Source organism: Acomys minous (genome assembly GCF_964271855.1).
Source record: "Acomys minous genome assembly, chromosome: 19".
NCBI classification, from domain to species: Eukaryota; Metazoa; Chordata; class Mammalia; order Rodentia; family Muridae; genus Acomys; species Acomys minous.
This window is the reverse complement of record NC_140499.1, coordinates 63,488,132-63,512,298: the sequence shown is the minus strand read 5'-3', so window position 1 is coordinate 63,512,298 and position 24,167 is coordinate 63,488,132. Positions and strand designations below refer to the sequence as shown.

Genomic DNA, 24,167 nt, shown 5'->3' with positions numbered 1-24,167 from the left:
TTGATTCCTTAACCACACTTCATCAAGAATCAGCCAAGCAGGAAATTCCCTTCGAGTTGAACCCTTGGTCTGGGTTGTTGGGAGGGTTGTGTGAAGGAAAGACCTTGAGGAAAGATGTGGGAGGATGTTTCCAGAACCTAGATGATCTGATACTCCTAATGCGTGTAGTGCTGATGCTGCAGGTCACAGCATTGCTACGGTGTCCTCCTGCACAGCGGACACTCTGCTGCTCAGACCCTTGGTGCGAGAGTGTGATGCCCATGAGGGAGGTGGCACAGGGACATCTACAGTTCTCAGACCTTAGTTAAAAATCCATGAAAAAATAATCTGAGCATAACCACATAACTGAGTGCCCGCTGCATAGCTCCACAGAGGAACCAGAGTCGGTGAGGATCTATACAGTGCCCAGCTGCAAAGACACCTGTGAGGCTTGGTGTGGAGGCCCATGCATGGTAGTCTCTTCCTCTTCTACTCAAGGGGTCATATGTCACAGGCTTAGGAAAATGTGCTCGAAGCACTGTCTGCTCCACAGGCAATATTGGCACTTGGTCCACGCTCTGGGACTCCTAGTTAGCCTCAATGTTGAGACAAGCTGGTGTCTTCAAGGTTGGTGAGAGAGACATAGGAAGGAGTCTATAGCATGTCGACAATTATCCATACAAAGTTAAGTGATAATTTTAACCACAAATGCTGTAGAGAATATGTCATTGTGACCAATGAATTACACATGTCACATCTTTCATCAGCATATAATATACAGTTGAATAAATAAAATACCTCATGTGAGAATACTACAAAGTCACTAGCAGACTGTCTGAGCCAACAGCACATGACCTTTAACCTGGGTACTAACTTACAAGCAGAACTTCTGGATAATATTCAGTGTCATGTATATTGCCTAATGGATAGGGAAACCTCATTAATGTTATTTGTCTTATTTTCAATATTACCATAAACCTGAGATATATTCAATATTTTAAAATATTCCATTGTTCCTAAACAAATTTATCTACCTCTGTTATGTTATAAAGAACATCTCTCTTTATCAATTTAATGTCAAGGTTTGTTGTCTGCATTTTTCTAAAAAACAGAAGTATTAAAATTTTAATTCTGTGTATGCCATGTATAAGTGATTTTAGAAACCATTTTTTCAGAAGAATAAAATCAAACTTTCAGTAAGAAAGGACATGTGCTTTTAGTTTTTAATGAGTCTATACACATTTTACTCTGATGATTTTAGGTACATTATAATGGAACAAAATGGGACAAGTGAAAAGATTTCCTCTAGGTCATTTTGGTCACCTTCCAGTGTTATATAGAATTTCTTTTGGGGGAGAAATTTGCTGTAATGGGCCAAAGCCTCAGTAGGTGCTGGGGGCAAACAATGTTATTCAGAAAGTATTAAGTGTAACTTTGATAGGGACCAGGCCCCAAGGGGGGTGGGGTGGGGAATAGTGAGATCACTTATTCCTCTGATAGGGACCGGGCCACAAGGGGGCAGTAGAGAGATCACCTAGTCCTCTGATGGTGACCAGGCCCCAAGGGGGCAGTAGTGAGATCATGTATTCCTCACCCGAATGAAGCTTTCCCACTTTTCAAGGTAAAGCAGGGTGGCCTCCATCCAGCTCCTTGTCTCGACTTTTCAGAACAGAAATGACATCCACAATGACAAGGCATACTACATTGGTTTGGCCTGAATATTTATTTATTTATTTTAATTTATTCTTCTCCCATACACTACATCCCAACCATAGCCCCCTCTCCCCCAACTACCTCCCCTCTCCCCCAGATTCATTGCTTCCCCTTCAGAAAAGGGAAAGGCTTCCCAGTGATCTCAACCAAACACAGTATAACAGTGCAGTAAGTGTAGGAATGAATCCTCATATCAAGGCTGGATGAGGCAACCCAGAAGGAGGAAAGGAGTCCTAAGGGCAGGCAAAAGAGTCAAAGGCACCCCCTCTTCCACTGTTAGGAGTCCCACAAACATCCCCAGCTAAACAGCCACAGCACTAGGTGTGCAGAGGACCTAGTGCTGACCAGAGTAGGCTCTGCGATTGTCACTGCAGTCTCTGTGAGCCCTGCTTAGTTTATTCTTTGGGCTGTGTCCTAATATCCTTGACCACCTCTGATTCCTAGAATCCTCCTCCTCTCTTCTACAGGATTCCCTGAGCTCCACCTAATGTTTAAGTGTAGGTCTCTGAGATAGTGCAGTTGAAAATTGTTTCTAATTTGTAAGATGTTGCATGATGTAAAGTATTTTTAGTAAATTTAAAGTTTACTAAAAGTAATATGTTAATGAGATAATTTAAGTTTAAATGTATGACCCACTGAGATTTAGCACTAGAGTCTTCAGAGATATGTGTCTAAGCTGTCTTTGCAGCGGGTTCAATCGAGATACAGAAATCATGGATGCAGGAATTTTAGTATATGAATTAATAACAATAGGAAAAAACAAACATAACTGTAAGATATGGAAGAAAAGGCTGAGAGAAAATAGCTAAAGGACAGACACAGAGGAGCTCATAGTCCAGTGGAAGAGGTATGGCTCATTTAGCACCAAGCAAAGACACTCTATGGTTTAGTCAGACCCCAGGCAGCTCTAGCATTCTAGGCAAACAGGAGGAAGAAGAAATTACATCATTAATGTCTGGGTGTAAAGTCTATGTAACATTAGAAATACAAAGCCTGGGCTGGAGAGATGGCTCAGCCATTAAAGGCTAGGCTCACAACCATAAATACAAGAAATACAAAGCCTTCAAAGCAAGGCCTGAAGAGATACCACAGCTCCAGACGGACACTTATTATGCCTAAGTGGCCAGCTGGGCACATTCATGACCAGTGTAGACAGGGAGACTGTGAAAAGGTCATGCTCACTTGGTGGGTGAATGGAAACAGGCCAATATCATACGTCCTCTGTGGTGTGAAGGTTGATCATTGGATGGCCCACTCAGTTCTAGATGCCTCTAATCTCCTTTTGTACAGTGTTCTTCCACAACCTTCTATCCAGAACACTCTAATTTAAAGAAACGTTTCTCGGAATTCTGTCATGTACCACAGAGTATATATGTACAAATACATTTGGCACTAAGATAATATAATTGACAACATGTTATATACACTCATGTATACAATGCCACATGGACATTTTGAAATTCATTTGTCAGATACATTTAGTAAAGGGCACTGCTGCTTACCATTCAGGGCTTGTCAGGGTCATATTTTTTTCCACCAGGAGGCAGCACAGCTAAAACAGAACCGTTGTAGCATCCATGAGTAGTCAATAATTACTTAAACATTCTTTCTTGGCATCACTACCGTGAAGTGGCTCCTGACTTCCTGCTTTTGATTGAGGCTCAATGGACACAAAGAAAAAATAGAACATCTATGATTAACTCCAGGAATCAATGTTTCCATAGCTTATACTCTCCAGAGCTGAATCCAGGAACCTCTGTGAGGCACGAGTCTCTCAGCCTAGGATCAAGCCACAACTGAAAGGATGCACCCCGATGCCAGCAGGCGGCAGCTGGGAATTTGAGTCAAAGCTTGAGGCTCCAGCTTTGGTTCTTGTTCTCCTGGGGAGACACAGAAGATCTGCCACCCTAGTTGAGGCCTTTTCTGACAGGGTACACAGATTGTTTACAGTCTGGAGAACTAGAAATGGCCTTGAACTTGTGCTGATGCTGGCAATAACTTACCTAGGAAGTAAGGACTTGACTGGCTCTAGAATAAACTCATATCAGTGCCCAGAGAGGAAGAAAGATCACCCAGGGAACTTGCTGGAAAGTTATTCTGCACAGCAAGCCTGTTTGTCTTTCCTCTGATTGTTAAATGAAAGCTGTGTAAAAGCACAGTTGCCTACCTGAGCCAAGCATTCTACAATATTTACAACGCAGCAACATGTAGAATAACCAAGTCCCTTGGCAGAGACACAGCCTCTGAGTTTGAATCCTTACCTGACGCTTGTGGGAAGGGTCCATGACAGACATATGGCCAATACTGCTTCTGGACTTAGCCAGATGGGCAATTCATCTCTGTGGACAATGAAAAACAGAACAATTGGAAAGAGCCTCTGGGTCTGACAAGCAGTCGCATTCCCTCTCCATAGAGAGAGCATTTTCAGCTACCTGCGACAGCTCCACCCTTGCTGATTGACCCTGGGATCTCTTAAAAGCCATCAGAAGTAATATTCTATCTTGACTTGGATGGCAGCCATCCAAATATGTTTAGTTCACCCAGTTTTATTATCAATGTGCATTTATCAGAGTTCAATAAAAGCACAATAAACACATAACTGAACTTTTAATATGCTAAGGAAAAATTATAAATATAAAAACCATGAGTAGGAATCAGTACTACTGGACATTTCAAAACATTATAAAGTTATTCTAGTTAAACTGTGGGATAAGCTGGACTATGAACATACAGACAGGTCAATACAACACATTAGGAAGGTTAAGAGCTAGACTCAGCTCTATACACATCACACACACACACACACACACACACACACCTTACAACACATTAAGCAGACCCTCAAATCTGAAAAGTTCTTTTATTCCATAAGTAATGTTGTCACAATAGGGAACCATGGTGAGTTTAGAAACTCATCCTGACAGGGGAAGGGAGTAAGGGGAAAATGGGAGGGAGGGAGGAATGGGAGGATACAAGGGATGGGGTAACAATTGAGATGTAATATGAATAAATTAATAAAATATATTTTTTAAAAAACTCATCCTGAACTAAGGTGAGTTTGTGGAGGGTTAGGACATTAAATAATTAAAATAGTATTTTCTAAGAAGTTCTTAGAGGGCCTCAAGAGATGGCTCAGAGGTTAAGAGGTTAAGAGATTGCTCTTCCAGAGGTTCTGAGTTCAATTCTCAACAACCACATTGTGGCTCGTGGCCATCTATAACATGGTCTGATGCCCTCTTCTGGTCTGCAGGCGTACATGCAGGCAGAGCACTGTATACAAAATAATAAATAAATCTTAAAAAAAGAAATTCTGTATGGAAGAAATGGGGGATGGAAGGACAGTGGGGGATGGTGGTGTCAGAAGCCCCTCAAGGAGACGATCAAGGCTGCCGGATCTGGACTCAGGGGGGCTGCACAAACTGATGCAACATTGCAAGCAGAGGACGTAGATTCTCTGTTCAGATGTAGCCAATGGACAGCTCATTCTCCACAGGGAGAAGGGGGAAAGAGGAGGGGAGAGCCTCTGATGTGAACTCTGGTGCCTTCGGTTTGATCTGATCACTGCCCCTTGGTGGAGAGGCCCTATGGGAACACAGAGTAAGGGGATGCTATCCAGAGGAGACCTCATAGGCTCTGGTCAGACGGGTGCTGGGGGGTGGTGGTGGTGGAGTGACCCCACCTGTCTGAGGTCTAGGGGAGGGGAATAGAACAGAAGAGAGAGGGAGAGTGGGAACAGTAAGATAAGACCAAGGGGATTTCACTCAAGATGCAAATAAATTATAATAAAAAAATAAACTCACACACAAAAAAGAAATTCTTAGAATAATTTTCTGTAGGTTTTTTTTTTTTAAGTTTTTTGAGACAGGCTTTCTCTGTGTTATCTCAGCTGTCGTGCACTTGGTTTGTAGACCAGGCTGGCCTCGAACTCACAGAGCTCTGCCTCTCAAGTGCTGGAATTAAATGTATGGCACCACCATGCCCTGCTATTTTCTGTAGTTTTTAAATGGTAATCCATTTTGTGATTACAACACAAAAACAAAAGGCTATACTTTAAAATGTGTTTGTATAGAAATGAACATTTTCTATCTTATTAAAAAACTAGCAGAATAAAAGTTTATAGTACACTGGAAGGCATTTTACATGTGAATGTAATATGAACACCAATGAGCCACAGAAAGATTTAAAATTAGGTAAGATGTATGAACAAATATGCTCCCAAAATACTGTGGCTTCTCAGATATAAAAACATAACAGAGAGAAGCTTGTGGTGAGCCCAGCCACCCCCCTCACGCCAGCTCTTTGTATCAGCTGCCAATAGGCAGAGGCACTCTCCACCTGGGAGCACCCTGGATACTCTGGCCTGGGAATCACGTAGGAAACCTCCATGCTCCTTGATCTCTATTGTAAATTCTCCATCCCCATCCCCAGCCCTGGAGCCGACCACTTACAGGGGACTGTCCCTTCTCTCTGCTTCCACTTCTTGGGGACTCTGCCATGCATACTTCACGGCAGACGTGGCTTTTGTCAGCCCTGTACATCCTTCCAGCCCCTCCCCACTCCCATCCAGCCCCTCCCCACTCCCATCCAGCTGCTCCTCATCCCCTCATGTGGGCTTCTGATAACCTAGGAGACACATCCTACGTGGAACAGTCTGTGCCTACGCCGGCAGGGGTGAAGAAGCACTCTCTACCAAGCAAGCCATAGGAACCACATGCTCCAGAGATCAAGTGAGGGCAACAGAAACCAAGGAATGCAATAACCACCGAACAAAGACACCACCAGATATCAACACTTACAATCACAACCATCCGAATCCCAGATGCCCAGGGACAAGCACAAGGCATAATCATCGGCACCCACGACAGTATGTGTGCACCAGAGCCCAGCAACCCTACTACAATAGCGCCGAGAAACGCAGTCTACCTGAGGCACAAGACAGGGACTTCAAAATAATCGTGAGCAGGCTGAAGGGCCTCAAAGAAGACACGAGTAAACCCATTAACAAAGTCTGCTGAGGCACAAACAGCGGAATTAAGTAATAAAAACAGTTTAAAACATAAAAGTATAAACAGGATCACTAAGAGATTCTCAAACTGAGGTAAACTGGAAGTGAAAATTTTAGAAAGTCAAACAAAAAAACCTCAGAGGTAAGCCTCACCAACAGAGCTCAAGAGACGGGAGAGAGACTCTCAGGCGTGGAAGACACAATAGAAGAAATGGACACCTCAGTCAGAGAAAACATCAGATCAAAAAAAAATTATTCAGGCACAGGAGATCCAGAACATCAGGGTCCCTATAAAAAAAAAGAAAAGCAATAGAGAAAGAAGAAACTCAGGTCCAAGGTTCAGAAATTATTTTCAGGGAAATTATAGAAGAAAATTTTCTTAACCTAAATAACAAGGCACGGACTAGTGATTAAGAACCATACAAAATACCAAATAAACTACAATAGAAAAGAAATTTGGGGGTGTAGAGATGGATCAGTGGTTGGGAGCACCTGTTGCCTTTGCAGAGGGCCTGGGTTTGATTCACAGCACCCACATCACGTGGTGGCTCACAATTACCTGGAACTCTAGTTCCTGGGGATCACACGCTGACTTCTGTGGTCACCAAGAACACACGTGGCTCACATATGCACATGCTGACAGAAATTCCCCATAACATGTAATAATCAAAGCATTAAGTGAAAGAATATGAAAAGCCACCAGGGGGAAAAGACCGAATAACACATATAGCACAGCCGTTTGAGTAACAGCTGAATTCTTAATGGAGACTCTAAAAGCCAGAAGGGCCCGGATGGATGTTATACAAATCTAATAGAAGACGGATACCTGCCCAGACTACCACACCCAGAAAACTTTCAATCACAATAGATGGAGAAAGAAAAACGTATCATGATGCAACTAGATTTAAGCAGTATCAAACTACAAAGACAGCTGTACAGAAGATATTAGAAGGAAAAAAACCTTCAACCACGCCTAAGAAAACACAAGGAATAAATAATCCCAGGCCAGCAAATCAAAAGAGCAGAAGAAACCCATACCATAACAACAAAATAAAAGGAATCAATTAACATTGCTCATTGATATGAATCAATATCGCTGGTTTCAATTCTTAGTAAAATGACACAGAGTAGCCTATTGGATTTAGTGAAGAGCTAACAATAGGGATGTAATATGAATAAATTAGAATAAATTAAGAAAAACAGGACCAACCCTTCTGCTGAATCCAAGAGACACACCTTGCAGCCATAAAGAGACATCACCTGTGACTAAAAGGATGAAGGATGATATCCCAAGCAAACAGACGCAGAAAGCAAACTGGTGTAGCCGTTTTAATATCTAATAAAAATAGGCATCAAATACAAACCTGTTGTTTTAAAATGAAAATCCCAGATCTTTTTTTTTTTTTAAACCAATAAAGAGTCAGGATCCAGATGCTATGGTGAAAGGCCTGCTAGCTCAGAGAGAAAGAGAAAGCACCCAGCTGGCCTTCCTCCTGCTCAGCTTCCATCCTGATGGAAAAGGCCTAAAAGGCTCACTAGAGAGCTAAGAGGCAAGAGCTAAAGGCTCAGGAGCTAAAGAGTTCCTTCTGCTTCTCCACACTGTGTTAAACACCCCTCACCTCAAAGTCTCGCCTACTCTTTAATCCCTGTCAGGTGGGTTCTTGCTTAGCCTCTTGGTCTAGGGCTAACTTTATTAAGTCCTGTGTGCAGATAGCTCTTAGATTAAAGGGGTGTGTTAGGGCTCAATCACGGCAAACAAAAGACAGGATTTTTTTTTAACAGTTCACAATCTCAGGGTTCACACTGAGATCAAATACCCTGCAACACAAATCAATTGGGAAAGAGGGAAAGAAATTGCATACTTATCAAAGAAAAAAAATCCACCAACAGGATATTGTAATTCTAAATATTTATGCACAAATAAAAGGATAATCAAGTTCATAAAAGAAACAGCATTACAGCTAAAATTACATATTGACCCTCATATCATGATAGTGAGTGAGCTCAACAGTCCATTCTCATCAGTAGACACATCATCCAGAAAAGAACTAAACAGAAAAATGCTGGATCTAAGTGACACCATAAGGCAAATGAACCTAGCAGATATTTATAGAGCATTTCACACACACACACACACACACACACACACACACACACACACACACTACCATCTCCAAAATTGGTCACACACTTGGACACAAGTCAAGTCTCAACAGATAAAAGACAACTGAAATAATGTCGTGCATCTTACCTAACCACCATGGATTACAGTTGGATATCAACAACGATAGAAAAAATAGAAGCTTATACTGCAGGGGAACTGAACAACTCACTACTGAATAAAAAAATAGATCTTAATTTCTGAGTTGATAGAAAGTAAGAAAGAATTTAAAAATTATTAGAACTGAACAAAATTCAAATCAATATACCCAAACTTACAGAACACAATAAAGATAGTTCTAAGAGGCAAGCTAAATGCCTATAAAAATGAAGATATCTCAATATTAGCAACTTAGTGGCATACCTGAAAGTTCTAGAACAAGAAGAAGAAATAATACCTAAAAGGAGTGTACAAGAAGAAACAAACTCAGAACTAAAATCAGTAAAATAGAAACAAAAACAAATATTACAAAGAATCAATGAAACTAAAAGTTGGTTCTTGAGAAAATCAGTAAGAGTGATAAACTTTTAACCAAATAAACTAAATTAATTAATTAGGATGAGAATATCAAAATAAGGTTACAATAAAAATAAAACAATAGAAACTGAGGGAATCCAGAGTATCATAAGGATATACTTAAAAATCTGTATTCTACCAAATCAGAAACCTAAAGGAAATTTAAATTTTTCTTGATATATATCATCTACTGACATTAAATAAAGATCAGATGAGCATTTTAAACACACCTGTAAGCCCCCTGCCTGCCCCCCCCATGAAATAGAAAAATAATTAAAAGTCTCCCATCATGGAAAAAAAATCCCAGGGCCAGATGATTTTAGTGCACAATTCTACCAGACTTTCAAAGAAGAATTAACACCAATACTCAAATTATTTCACAAAATAGAAACAGAAAGAGCATTAACCAAGTATTTTTAATGAGGCCACAGTTATCCTGATACCTAAATCACATAAAGACTCAAAAAAGGAAGAAAATTATATTTCCCTTATAAAGATAGATGCAAAAATTTCAATAAAATACTTACAAACCAAATACAAGAACACATAGAAAAAAATCATCTACCAAGATCAAACACACTTCATCCTAGTGATGTGGGGATGATTTAATATACTCTGATCAATAATGCAATCCACCATATAAACAAACTGACAAGCAAAACCACATGATCACTTCATTAGATGCAGAAAAGGGCCTTTAACAGAATCTAACATCCCCTCATGACAAAATTCCTACAGAGTCAGCTGTTCTGTTGTGGTGCACACCTTATCCCAGCACTCGGGAGGCATTAGCAGGTGGATCTCTGTGTTTGAGGCCAGCCTGGCCTACAGAGCAAGTTCCAGGACAGTCAGGGCTATAACAGGGAAACTGTCTGTCTCAAAACAAACAAACAAACAAACAAACAAACAAACAAATATTTTTTTTCTGAAGAGACTAGGGACACAGGGAACATACCTCAACATAATAAATGCTATGTACTGCAAGCCCAGCCGGCCTCAAACTAAATAGAGAAAAACTCAAAGCATTTCCACTAAAATCAGGAATGAAGCAAAGTTTACCATTCTCTTCCTACCTGTTCACTATGGAGCTTTAAGTCATAGCTAGAGCAATAAGACAGCTAACTGAGGAGATCAAGGGGCTATCACGTACGTTTCTCTGCAGCACAGGCCACTCACACGAGGCTGATGCTCACCTCCCCTCATGTCTCTGGTTCTGCCTCTCTTCACAGTGCACACCCCATTCCCTACTCTTTCTCCCCCAACTCCCTACCACATATGGTGGCTGGTGTGTCTGTCTCTGGGTTTCATAAATCTTTAAAAATTAAAATTAAAATTAAAACAACAGAGCTTATTATTAATGGGAACTTCAACTACTACTTAAGACAATTTCAACCTATCAAATTGGCAGAGGACAGTGAATTTTAAAACACGCATTGATTCTGTGAAGCCCATTTGGGAAAACATAGTTTAGATTTGTGCAAAGAAAATAGGAGGTGCTAAATATCTCTATAAGAATGACAAGTAAACAACCGGATGTAAAGGTTCAGTGTTCTAGAAAGATATCTGAGCCAAGAATAAGGAAGATTCTTCAAAATACAGAGGCCTCTGTTGTCTTTGGGCTGGATGCACCATCAGGAGAAGGATGCAAATGTGAGAAGAACATCGAGTGTTGGTGCGATGGGACTTGGAGCATCATGAGGACTTGACTGTGGATAGGCCTGGAGCTCCGTCTGCCCTGCGTCCTGATGCCTTGCCCATGTGAAGGACAAGGCTTACTTCTAGAAGCTCCTGACACTATCTTCAAGGAGAATGTGGTAGAGAAAGAGACAGAGCAAATGCAGCCCCATGCCCTCCTACTGCTACATTAGTAATAAAACTAAACGTATTCAAAGTCTGCTGCTCAAAAGACTGAGCTGAACTCTGGGAATGTCAAAGTGAGTGAGAGGGGGCCCATGCGCTCAGTGTAAATTCCTCCAGTGGCTCACGTTGCCCTCAGGGCACAGTCTGAGCCTTCTACTACACATTCAAATCCTCAGCACTTCTACCTTCTGTTAAAGTTATTTTTATAAAACTCTGCTTTTCTTAGTTTCTCTCTTAACCCGGCTATCATACAAATAACTAAGACTCTATTATAGTATTAAAAAAAAAACTTCACAGCACAAGCACTGAGCAGTTAGTAATTCTTAACCCTCTAAGATAATTTGTCTTCCTCCTAGCACACATCTCAGAGCTAATTGCACTTTGTAGCTTTCTTTGTTCCAGCTCCTTTCCTGGTGTCTCTTGGGTCTCTCTTGTGGCTGAATCCCCTACTTCCTCCTCTATTTCATCCTCCCCTGGCTGGCAGGAAGTCCAGCCCTACTTGGTGCCCTGCTCAGTGATTGGCTGTAAGCTGCTTTATTGGCATACCAAGGGGATAACTGGGTAGCAGAGTTTATACACCATTGAGACAGGAGATTCCCAGAACAAGGATTACAACCAGATATTGGGGGGAAGGTTACCTAAATCAGCATTTGAGTTACACAATAACCTTATGCCTACAACCTTTTTTTATAGTTCAGTTCAAGTCCTCTGTACTCCTCTGACCCTGCCACACTGAGCGTGGATGCCAAATGGTCCTCTCCCACTTCCTATTCCAAATGTTTTTACACCTTCCAGATCTGAAATGTATTTTCTCACACGCTCCCATGTCCGTTTCCTATGACTATCTTCCAAGTCTTAGTAAAAACAAAACAAAACAAAACATTGCTATTTCCAAGAAGCATTTCTAACCTTTAGGGTAAGCTGTATCCCACCTTGCTTTTTAAGATATAGTGTGTCAGACTGAACACTACAGGTTGTGCTTTTAACTTTGGCTTTGGGTGACGGGATGCTCTGAACCAGCTAAAGAACTTTCTGGCTTTGGCAAAAGCAGCCAAGAACAGGCAAACACTTTAACCAGCAGTGGGCAAAGGTGAGTCAGCTGGCTGGGCACAGAGTCTTGAGAGAGTATTGTGATGTCATAGAAGAGCCTAGTGTTTAGAGGAGATGCAGCAGGGGCACTTGGCTCAGAAGGCTTTGGCTTCTGAACCGTCATGGACTCACTAGGCTGCTAAGGAAGATCCAGCATCTAGCTACCTGCTGAAAACATCCAGAAAAGAATATTTACCACCAGAAGCAAGTATGAACAGGGTGAACTGAGAAAAACCTAAAGAAGTATCTGACCAGACCAGGTAGAAATATCTGACCAGACCAGGTAGAAGGATCTGACCAGACCAGATAACACACACACACACACACACACACACACACACACACACACACACAACACACACACACACACACACTGTATTGTGGGTCTTCTTTCTGGGGCTTGTTCCTTCACTCATCTCTTATTAATGAGGCCCACATAATACCACGCAGTCTGTCAGATGTTCGAACTGTGGCAAGCAGGATGAGGGCATCTGTGGTGATGAAACAGAAAAGTCAGCTATAGGAGTCCTGTTATAAAATGCTAGCGTGTTAACATTGGGCAAAGGGAACTTTAAGAAAACATACGCAGAGGAAGCTCATTTGAGGGAGTGGTGCTTCACAGAACTTCAGGTCTGAACAGTAGTTAGTAAGAAATGAGGGTTGAGACTGAGGAAAGATTCTTAAGATTGGGAAACCATTCAAAGATCCTGAGAAGAGGTGAGCAGAATCCAGCCGCCGTCTTTTCCACGAAGCACGAGAGAACAGCAGCCGTATGTGTGAGAGGGTGATGGGGAAAGGCTGGAGAGGGCAGCCCTCCTGGGGCCTTATCAAACTTGGATTCAGTTCAATCCTTACTGAAACAGAGTCGCAGACAGACTTGAGAAGGTGGCTCTTGACCTGCCTCTTGGAGTTAAGACATTGTGCGGACTTCTGGGGCAGACTGTGGGCAGCTGCCTTAGGAATGAGAGGCATGGAACAGGGGAAAAACTTGTTCTGAGGTGAAGGCAGTGAGTGGGAGCAGGGTTTTAAAGGTAGGAAGCTCCAAGAAGGTTAACTATACCCAAAAATGAAAGCAGTACCCCTCAGGAGGGGAAGAGGACAACCGGAAGCCAATTAAAGTATAACAGACTCTTTGCACAAGTTGATAAGGCCGTGGCAGGTCTGGCTTGGGACGGCAAGTATCCAGTGTGGTAAGGCTGCCAAGGGACTTGTCACTGTCTTCCCTATGTCATAGTGGACTAGATGACTCATAGCCTATTTGCCACCTCTACCTCTGGGAACTTGTCCCTCCATACCCAACACCGGGATAGTGGGGGGGGGGGAGGTGGGGGGGAGTGGGAGGGGGTGGGCAGAGCATATCTGAGGATGAGAGCTCAGGAGCTCTGTACTGAAGAGACAACTGCTGCTGTTGAGGCAACCTGTCTAGACCCAGGTGGATGGATGGATCCCAACAATGTGGCCTTCCAAGCGCCAAAGGGGCTCTGAATTGTGCTTTCCACTGTCCTTCAAGTTAGAGAAAAGAAAGAAGGAGAGGGAAACAGAGGAGATATGTAGAGACAAGGAAGCAGAGAAAATAAACAGTGGGTGAGGCTACACTGAGAGAAGCAATAGAAAAAAACAGGGTGTTGAATCCTCCTCTGAGACTGGTCTCAGAAGGGGAAGAAACAGATACAGGACTTCCCACAAATGCCCACCTCAGAACTCACTGCCTAGGGCACCATGGGCTCGAGAGCATGCGCTTTGTGCAGGATTACACACACACACACACACACACACACACACACACACACATGCAGACACAAACCCCAAAATGGTAGAGATCCAGGCTCTCCCCCTCGTAGTCTACTGCTATGCTGATGTGTCTGTTATTTTCTCTTTGTCTCCTCATTGCTGACCTCAATCCCAGGCAAGTCTGGGCATTGCTAGGCAGCTCTGCCACATCAGTCTCTTGGTGGTGTCTCTTGTTCAGGAGGGAGGGATTGAATGGCCTTTTCTACTCTTACCCATTTAGGAATGCTGCTCTAGGACTTTCCTCTTGTTACAGAAGTAGAATTTTTTTTTTGTAACCAAAGAGCAGAAAACCTAAAATGACTGGTAGGCATAATCCAAAAGAATTAAAGACCTAGCCCCACAGTCACATCCCTTTCCACATGGGAACAGTCTATGGCAGCTCAGCTTTATCACTGAGGCAGAAATTTGGGAGTCTGAAGAGCTGAACTCAGCAGTGTTTCCTCTCTTCCACATTTTTGTCCTTGCTGCTACTGTGGTCCAGGGGATTCAAAGCACCCCTAGCCCTACAAAAGTCCTCACTGTCTAATCCAGTAATACAGTATATTCTCCTTGGCACATGCCAGGGGCATTTGTCCCCCACAATAAAAGCCCCAGAATGAGAGTCAGAAAGCTGAGACCAGGTAGGGCTGGGCAACAGCTTATTAGTCAGAGAGTCACTGTCTCCACAGGGTGGAGGCATTAACCACACCTAGACTCATTGGGACCCAGTTTCTCCAAGTGTAAATTGGATTTAGGACCAATCCCCAGGTGGAAAAGGAATGAGACTAAGATCCTGACACCCATCCTCCAGGAGAACCAAGGCTCTGTGTCTGCCATGATGTCATAAAGAGTGGTTGTCATGGCAATGTAAGTCATCTTACAGGTGTCTTTAGGAACCACCAAAATCAGAAACTGCACACTTCCATGGCTTTCTCTCTAGGGTAACAGGTAATCTCTGGTATGAAAAACTTGTAGTTCCTGTCCCCCCAGGAGTCCCTGAATCTTTAGAAGGAGAAAATAGTTCAAGTATTGGAGAAAGGCAAGGATGGGGGATGCAGGTGGAAAGGTCCAGGGCAGGAGACTGGGACCTTAGCAGAGTAGGCCCCACTAGAGGAGAGCTTTACCTGGGTCACAGCTGCAAACTCTACTGAGAACATGTAATTAATCTCTGCTCCATCTAGCTGACAGGCGCTGTCGCAAACCTCAGGTACATTCTTTCTTTGTATCACCATGATAAAAGAGCATGTACACACACACACACACACACACACACACACACACACACTCACACACTCACACACACTCACACACACTCACACACACTCACACACTCACACACATACTCTCACACACTCACATACACTCACACACACACACACACACTTACACACACATATACATGGATGTGTGCACCCATGTGCATGAATACAAACAAACATCAATATTTGGCTGCATTTTAAAGGTAGTTTGTGCCAAAGGGTGTTTTTTAAAACCCTTGTGGATTTCATACTTTGGGAGGGTGGCTGAAACTTTACCTAGGCAGTCACTCCTCCGACTTACACCTGGGTGACAGCTCTGACAGCACTGACACCTACCCAACATGGATGTTTTGTCTTGTGAGCTGCATATACATCAGGCATGTGCAAAACCATCCTGCTTCTTTAATTGCTGTCTCTACAGTTACATGACAGCCATGGTCTCTGCCTTTGATTCTTTGGTCACTTCTGACCTTTCATGTACCAGAGGCTTGGCAGTTCACACACAGGAAGTAGACTTAAGGTTTCTCCCAGGAAACTTACCCTTTCTAGGCAGCAGGCAGGTCAGTTAACTGAAACAAAAGCATTTGAGGTTTCACTATTCATCAAAGAATAAAATCGTTGCAAAAGTTTTGAATGGTTCATCTTGAGGAGGCCTCTCCTTCCTCCTAACCCCTCATGCTGTTGTCTTGAAAAACTAACAGCCCTGAGGTGTGAACGGAGCTGTTTCAGCCTGTGGCTTACAGAGCTAGGTCCTGCGCGGTAGCCCTTGCTGTACCAGGAGCACTGCCTTATTAGTGTCTTCCTGCTGCCGCTAGCCAGTGGCAGTTGATGGGTGATGTCACAGGGCACACAGAATGATCCGATACGTACAGATCTTTACATTCTTTATTCTGGAAAATGGCCATCTAGTAAGAAAGAGACACAGATACCTAAGAAGAGCGGTGGCCTCTGAAGGGCCCAGCAGTGCTTAACCGAGGTCTTGGTTTCCACCCTGAAGATTTAGATATATTTGGAGGTCAAGGAAGGCGGTGGTGAAAGTTTACTTTGAGGTCATCATTTCAATATTTTTTTCCTAGGAACTCCCAACTACAAAGAAGATGAGCGAACCATCCAAAAACAACCAGTGCTGCCCCCCAAGTCCTCCGTGCTGCCCACCGAAACCATGCTGCCCACCAAAACCATGCTGCCCGCAGAAACCTTGCTGCCCAAAGTCACCATGTTGCCCACCCAAACCATGCTGCCCTCAGAAACCCCCATGCTGCCCGATGAAACCCCCATGCTGCCCACAGAAATGTTTCTGTTGCCCGAAAAAGTGCTCGTGTTGCCCGCAGCCTCCCCCTTGCTGCGTTCAACCCAGCTGCTGCCCTGCGGACAAGGCTGAGTCGGACTCTGATTCCTCATCTGGCAAAACTCAGGAGAAGGGCTCCCAAGCGCAGGACTCCCCTCCAAGTGGCGGCTGGAACAAGAAGACAAGCAAGTAGACTGTCCCTGACACCAGGCCCTTCCTGGAAGGCTGTGGGATTAGGCTAAGACTGTGTTTTAAGGATGTGGGTTACCACGCCAAACAACAATTCTACCCAATCGTAGCTGCCATTCCCACCCAACCATAGGAAACCGTTTCCACTCAACCGTAGGCTACTATTTGCAACCGGAAATGGAAGGTAGAAAAAGCTGGAAACATCTTGTCTAGTGAGCCTGACATTTAGATAGCACAGAAATAAAAGAGCAAATAAAAAAACATTGTCTCTCCTCTCTTTCATTTACACGCGAAGCTGCCTCCCCAGCCTAACTGAGTAAGCTGGGCGCCACCCTAAGAGCCGTCCAGACAGAAACCTTTTATCCCAAGGCACAAGGCCTCTGTAGAAAACAGGGGAAGGCAGACTCTTCCTGGGTTTTGGTTGGTTGGTTAGTATTTTGCTATCATGTCTTGGAACTCAGTGCCTTATGCAATCTAAGCAAATTCTACCGCTGAGCTGAGCTGTATTCCTGGCTCCTGCTTGCCTTTAAAGTGGAAGTGCTGGAGCGCCCTAGGTAAAGGAATGGTGGCTCACTTCAAAGTCCCAATGCTCTGGAATGTTCAGGTAGAAGAACATTTGATTCTGGACCAACCCTGCCCCCTTTCACCCCCCCCACCCCCGGCCTCTCCCCCCCCTGCCCCCCCCCCACACACAATGCCCTTGGGATGATCACAGTAACCTATCATGCTTTGCCAGCAGGGCTGTGCCTGCCATGCACTCTGTTGCCTGTCCTTTGATCACTTCCACCTGGCAGGGTGCCTCACTAGGCCACAGAGGAAGAGGATGCAGGCCATCCTGATGAGACTTGACAGGCTGGGGTCAGTTGATAGAGGAGGAGGGCTCCCCCTCTCTGAGGACTAGGGATGGGGCACAGGAGGGAAGATGGAGGGCGGGTGGGACCTGGAGGAGAAGAGGGAGTGGGCTACGATCACGATGTAAAGTGGATAAATCTTTTAAAAAATTAAAAAAAGAAAATAATTACCAAACAAGGATGGACAACGTCTGTCACAGGACACATGGATTACTAAAGGTAAATTGCAGCACGGGGCACGGAATGCCTGCAGAGGTTCTCAAAACAACACAGGTCCTTGTTCCTGCTCTGGGTTACCTTGATGGTACCACACACTTTGCACAGAGAAATTAACCCCAAACTAATGAGGAAATGTCACCTTTGAAAGCTGCTGAGGGAGGAAGGACATCGATGATCTTATTCAGAACTGGACACTGCATGCTACAGTGCATCTCTGCCCGTCAAGATGTGTCCACTGGTGCAGTAGTGTCACACCTGTCACGAGGTCACCAACTAATTGTATTTGAAGTCTACTTCATAGGAAATTTCATGCCTGGTACCATAATCTCAGTCAAAAGTCCCTGGCTAAGAAGCTCATAAGCACTAGGGTAGAACCCCCTGTTGTCACTTTGGTAGACGGCCATACTGTCAAATTGTGTTCTAAACACTTATCTTTATCCTTGTAGATCTGAGCTACTTCCAGCCTTTGTCAGAGAAGCTTCATTCTTCAGTAGACAACAAAGCAAGGGCACATACGAGACACAGTGGCCACCCCTAAATGGGTAATTTTCCTAACCTCCTCTCCTTCAGCCAAGGCCAAGGAGAAGGCAAGGATGTACAAGCTGCAGGACGTGGAGGAGTGCAGTGAAATGCTGTCTTTAGGACATCACATGACTGTAACAATCATGAACTCACAGAAACTATGATTAACTTGCTCAAGCACTGCACGAGAGAAAGTCATAGGCGAGGGAGACGCCCTTTAGACCCCACCCCTTAATGAGGTGCCATTGGCGCTTGACAGCTACAGAGGGAGAAAGAATTGATCTGAGCATCTTCCCACTGGTAGGTTTCCTGCACTCCAGAGGGTGTCCCTACACCAATGCATATAATGGTGGCATGAATTGAACTTAGAAGAAGGAGAAAGAGAAGAGGGAGGATGAGGATGAGGAGGAAGTTAAGTTGAGAAGGAGATATACGTTGGAGGAAATGAGAGGAGGAAAATGGGGCACAGTTATGGTCATATTCCATTATACACATGTATGAAGTTCTGAAGAATAAAGAAAAATATTAAGTTCTTAATGTTGGTAAAATTCAATTAATTGCTTTCTTTTATGAATTCTTATCATGTGTAAGGAATTTTTGTCTAATTTAACAACACAAGGATTTTTCTCCCTTGCGCTCTCCTCAAATTTTGATTTTTGCACATGGTATGAAGTGTGCAGAGTGTTGTGAGTCGGCCGGTGTGCACAGCCAGCCGTGCCAACACTGTCTGTGGAAGTGTGCAGAGTGTTGTAAGTTGGCCGGTGTGCACAGCCAGCCGTGCCAACACTGTCTGTGGAAGACTACCCTTTACTAGATTGCTTTTATACCTTTGCCCAAAACAGCTAGTCATGTTCATTAGAGTTTCTCTCTGTTGTACAATCTGTCTATTGTGATACTTAAGGTTTTATTTGCTGTAATGTCGTAATTGTTAAAGCCATGTGAAGTTTAAATTGTCTTGTTCCTCAGACTTGTTGTAACTCTCCTAGATTCTTCGAATTTCTATATAAATATTAAAACAAACTTACCACTTGCTACCAAAATATACTGCTGGCTTTAGACAGCTTTAGCACATTCTGGTCTGCCAGGGATGGCTTCCGGGTAGAATATAAGCAGGGCTTAAAAGAACTAGAAGAAGACAATGATGCCAGTTAGTAATTTAACTGTTTCTGTTTCCAATGTTTTGAAAATGTGGCCTTTTTTTTCCTTTTTTCTTTTTCTTTTTCTTTCTTTCTTTTTTTTTTTTTTTTCTTTTTGGTCTATACTGTCTCTTAATTCCACTCCAGTCTGGCTATTTCCTTGCATTCACCTTAGGCTATTAGTTACTTTTCTCATTGCTGTAATAAAATGTCTGAGAAAAAAAAAACGAAGGATGAAAAGGTTTAGTTTTGCTTACAGTGACATGTCCCATCATGTTGGGGACCTCCCAGATGCTGGAACATGCAACACCTGGTTATACTGCCTTTGTAGGCAGGAAGCCGAGAGAGAAGTGACACTTTCTCCTTTTCATTCAGCCCACAGAACTGTAGCAGCAACATTTAGGGTAGGTCTTCCTCCTCAGTTAACTCAACCTAGACATGTGCAGAAACTTTATCCTGGGCTAGTCCAGATCCTGCTAGGTTGACAGTCAAGATTAATTACCACAGGTTGCCTTCATCAAGGTCCCTAGCAAGTTCCATATTCCCTAACACGACAGGCATCCCCAGTCTTATCTTTTAAGATATTCAGTAGGACTATGTATACTCAATAACACACAATGTGATCACCTTGTATTGCATGTACGTTGTGAAATGATTGCTGCATTCAAATTAGCACCTCTATTCCCACCCTTGCTGTACCTGAGCTTTTCAGCACTTACTCAGACCTGGAATTTTGTGCTGGCTGATCAACATCCCCTTTCTGCTACCCACTAGCCATCGAACTCCCTGCTTGGCCTCGGCTCCTGTAGATTTGACTTTCTTAAGCACCGCGTAGCATTTTCTATCAACATCTGCTCCCGCAACTTCAAGCAATGGTCTGACTCCTTCTAGAACATTCCCCTCCATCTTCCTGCAGCATTTCCTAACTGACTGCCTGTGGTTTCATCTTCTCTCGGTTGCCTTGACTTCCTTCATGTCTCCCTGACCACTTGCCAGTGCGGACAGTCTTCCAGCCTCTCCCTCTGGTTCATTCTTTTCCTTACGTCACCTTAGATAATGACTTCAGATATTATTCACAGCCAGATGCCTCATAAATACATGTCTGTAACACAAGCTTCTCCCTGAACTCAGGGTTTGTACCTCTAAATGTCGCGTGACGGCTGCCCGTGTCTCTGTTGGGCACCTCAAACTTGGCCTGCTCCACAACTCACAGCTGAGATTTCTCAGGAAGCCAGCCCTTCTGTAGTCCCTTTGGCTCTGCTAAGGACGGCTCTCTCCTGTCAGGCGAGGCTAAAATGTGTCCATCATGGCCGGCTTGCCACCTACAGCTCATCTATTGCTTCCGTTGCGGCCAGATTAACTATCATCTCTAATCTGACTCATTCTATTTCTATGGATACCACCCTACTCCTGAGATATTCATAAAGTCACACAGTTGCTTCTTGTTGCTCCGGCTGCCTCTGTTCGTGCCGGAAAGATGCGGTCAAAATTAAGTCAGGAGGTGTCACAGCCCTGTTGTTTCTCATCTCTGCCCCTGCAAAACCCAACGATGTTGCACGATCTCCCACACTAACCACCTCCCCTCCCTCCCCGACCCTGTTTTTCTTACGCGTGTGCCCAGTCACATCAGCCTTCTTGCTGGTTCCAGAAGATTCTTGTCTGGCACTGTTTGTTGCACCATCTCCTTTTCCTCCTCCATTTCACCCTGTGCTGACTTTCCTTCCTTCCCCCACCCCCCACCCCTCCGAGACCTTTCTGTGACTATCCCATTTAAAGTCTCTCTTCAGCGCCTGGACTTCATAAGCTTTTCTTGGTGCATTTGTTTCTACACGGGCTAACAAATACATAGCACTTAAACTGCTTTCAGTGTCTGCTCTTATGTTTGTTTTACTTATTGCTGACCTGCCATGTGGGAATGAAACCTTTCACACAGGAGAGATGCTTCCCTGTTTAGCTTAATGCTGGATCACTAGGGCCTTGGAACACAAGCGCAAGAATGCTGTCGGTTAACGGCAGTTAAGAAAATCCAGTCGCTAGGCAGAAGTTGGAAAAGGTGATTCCAGGAGAGGGAACATGATTATAAAGTGTCTGAAGTAAACTTGGCCCTGTCCCGGTTGCCCTGCCTCCCAGAGCCCCTCTGGAGTCTCTGTGTCACCCTCTCTGAGTCAAAGGGTCATCCTCTTAGCATTCACAGTGTGGTAGTAGGTCCTTCAGAGGTGCCTGGGCCTGAGTTGTCTGGCAGAAGTGCAGGGGTGGGGTGAGGGGAGAGTGGGGTTGGAGCAGAGCAAGCAAATACTTGTCAGAGGGAGGGAGCTTGATTCGCCAGCACCCCATAGAGCCCTGACCTCTATCCTCCTCCTGCCTGCTTCGCTCTCATGGGCTTTCTAGTAAAACCTGAATGGTAGGAAACAGCCTTTTAGCTGTTCCAGCACTTTCCACCTTGCATGCCAGGCATCCAGTAGCTCTGTCTTTCTCTATGGCAGTCCTGGGTGCCACTCCGGATGGGCTCCAGCACACTTAATGACAAATCTGTTTCAGGAGTGGAAGCAAAGGGCTGGGAGCAGAGAGCCAAATAACCCACTTGCTGGTGGTGAGGCTGCTGGCAAAGGGTGAGATGCTGCTGCTGTGGAGTCTGGCCGCCTCCTCTGTAATACGAAAGGGATTAAGTGAGATAGTGAATGAGAGAGCCTGGGATAAACAGGCTTAAGAGGATTTATTTCTTATGAACATCCCGAAGGAACACTTTCTCAGGCCCGGGTCTGAGGGTACAGAGTATTCTCTTAGGGTGGCATTGAGTTGCAACCCTCTCTGCTACTAAGCCTGTATCTTTATTAGGCCAGAAGCCGCCCTAGAACAGAAGCAGGGCCTTTCTAAACCAGGCTTCTCGAGGCCGAGGACTGTATCCCTCTGTCAGTCTGGAAGGACAGACCAGGGCCCTTGGCATCCTGGCATACATTAGACTCAGGGCCCCGTAACGTCTTGGCTGGGTGACCCGGGTTGAAGGGTGTGTACATGAGCGGGGGAGGAAGGCTGATGGGCTGATTTGCTGCCCTGCATCAGAACGACTCACCCGGAGACCAAGAGTCTTGGATAGCTTCGTGACAAATCATCTACAAATACAGAGAGCAAATAGACAGGGGTCAGGAAAGGGTCACACTGGGCAATGTTCACCAGAGGCTCACCAGGACCAAAGTGAGGCAAGGATGTCGGCTGCTGTTGCTACAGGCTACTCCAGAACCATGCATTATTTCCAGATCTCCTCCATACTACACATGCACATGCATCAGAAGTAATTTTTGAGAGCAATTAACCAGTCAGGAGGTAGCTGGGGCTGGATCAGGTGCCCCCTGCACATACCCCAATTAGCAAGAAATAAGGGACAAACTGGAGTCCCTACCTACTTCTGTTTATTTGTCTGACGCTTGAAGACTTCGGCTGGTGGAGGCTGTATGATTGGACTTCTCCTGTGCCTGCCTTTCTCGTACCCCTGCTGTGCCCCTCGCCCAGTCTCTGTTCTATACTCCAGGCCCCGGCCATGCGCTGTCTGCTCTCTACTGCACTGGACCTCTCCCGCTCCTCAGGTCATGTCTGTCCACACACACCCTGAAACCCCGATGGGATGTCTTATCCCATCCACCAGCCCCGTTCCTTCATTCCCTCTGGTTGATACAACCCTTTCCATCCTCCCCGGCCTATCCATTGTACCGGGACTCTGCCTACACCCCTCATTCTTTTGTCTGGAATCTTTTCCCATATCAAACCTTAATCCCAAATCATTCTTTCTTCTCTGTCCACCCAGGCCCCATGTCCCATCACACTCTAGGAATACAAATCCACTTTAATGTCTTTATTACCCCACTGTGGGCACACAAGACTCCATCAGAGAAAGAAAGGTAACATGGTATTCTGTGATGTGCTAATTGTCACTTGGGGCCCAGAAGGAGGCAGATTAGATAGATCTGAAAATGAAAAGGCAAGTGGTTTGGTTTCTCTGACACAGTGTACTGCTTTGAAGCTTCATAGGGTCTTGTTGTTTTTATTGTTCATAAGCACTACGGTAGAACCCCGTGTTATCACTTTGGTAAACGGTCATACTGTCAAATTGTGTTTTCTTTCTTTCTTTCTTCTTTCCTTCCTTCCTTCCTTTCTTTCTTTCTTCTTCCCTCTTCCTCCTCCTCCTTCTCCTCCTCCTCCTCCTTCTCCTCCTCCCTCTCTTCCTCCTCCTCCTCCTCCTTCTTCAGACTTACTGTGTAGCCTAAGTATGGCCTTGAACTCCTGATTGTCTCGCCTCTACCTATCAAATGCTGGGATTACTAAAAAAGCATGCTACACTACACCTGGCAAAATCCTCATGATTTTCAAGGAGAAAATAAGAAAATAAACTCTTACAATCTTTAAAAATTTGTTTCCTTAAAATGCTCTCCTTAGGCATTACTCCTTACTACATGACTACCAACCAACATGTGTAATGATGTTCAAAAAGAAAGCAGCCTGTGTTCTGAGTGCAGATCAAATGCTAAGCATATTACCTCACCAAACTCTCACAGCAACTTACAGAGGCGCTTGGGTCCTCCTTTTACAAACACAATGCTTTCAGAGAGTGGGACTCC

The 24,167-nt window shown here is 44.3% G+C and overlaps 1 protein-coding gene and 1 long non-coding RNA gene across 6 annotated transcripts; one reads left to right on the top strand and one right to left on the bottom strand.

The window, feature by feature from the left end:
• Nucleotides 1-82: 82 nt before the first annotated feature.
• On the bottom strand, nucleotides 83-21,272 carry LOC311589948. Of its 2 annotated transcripts, none has more exons than XR_014776698.1 (5): nucleotides 21,167-21,272; nucleotides 19,447-19,546; nucleotides 18,039-18,154; nucleotides 3,954-4,031; nucleotides 83-3,572 (listed from the first exon to the last, which is right to left on the bottom strand). It is a non-coding gene; the product is annotated as an uncharacterized lncRNA (long non-coding RNA). The 2 variants fall into 2 exon arrangements; XR_014776699.1 differs by having other exon boundaries at nucleotides 83-3,244.
• On the top strand, nucleotides 12,375-17,099 carry LOC311589937 (uncharacterized protein). 4 transcript variants are annotated; one of them, XM_084768681.1, is made up of 2 exons: nucleotides 12,375-12,531; nucleotides 16,429-17,099. In XM_084768681.1, the coding sequence occupies exon 2, from the start codon at nucleotides 16,450-16,452 to the stop codon at nucleotides 16,831-16,833; it is 384 nt and encodes a 127-aa protein (XP_084624807.1). In that variant the 5' UTR covers nucleotides 12,375-12,531; nucleotides 16,429-16,449; the 3' UTR covers nucleotides 16,834-17,099. The 4 variants fall into 4 exon arrangements, with proteins under 4 accessions (XP_084624807.1, XP_084624808.1, XP_084624809.1 ...); XM_084768682.1 differs by having other exon boundaries at nucleotides 12,427-12,583; XM_084768683.1 differs by lacking the exon at nucleotides 12,375-12,531 and adding an exon at nucleotides 14,954-15,051.
• Nucleotides 21,273-24,167: the final 2,895 nt, after the last annotated feature.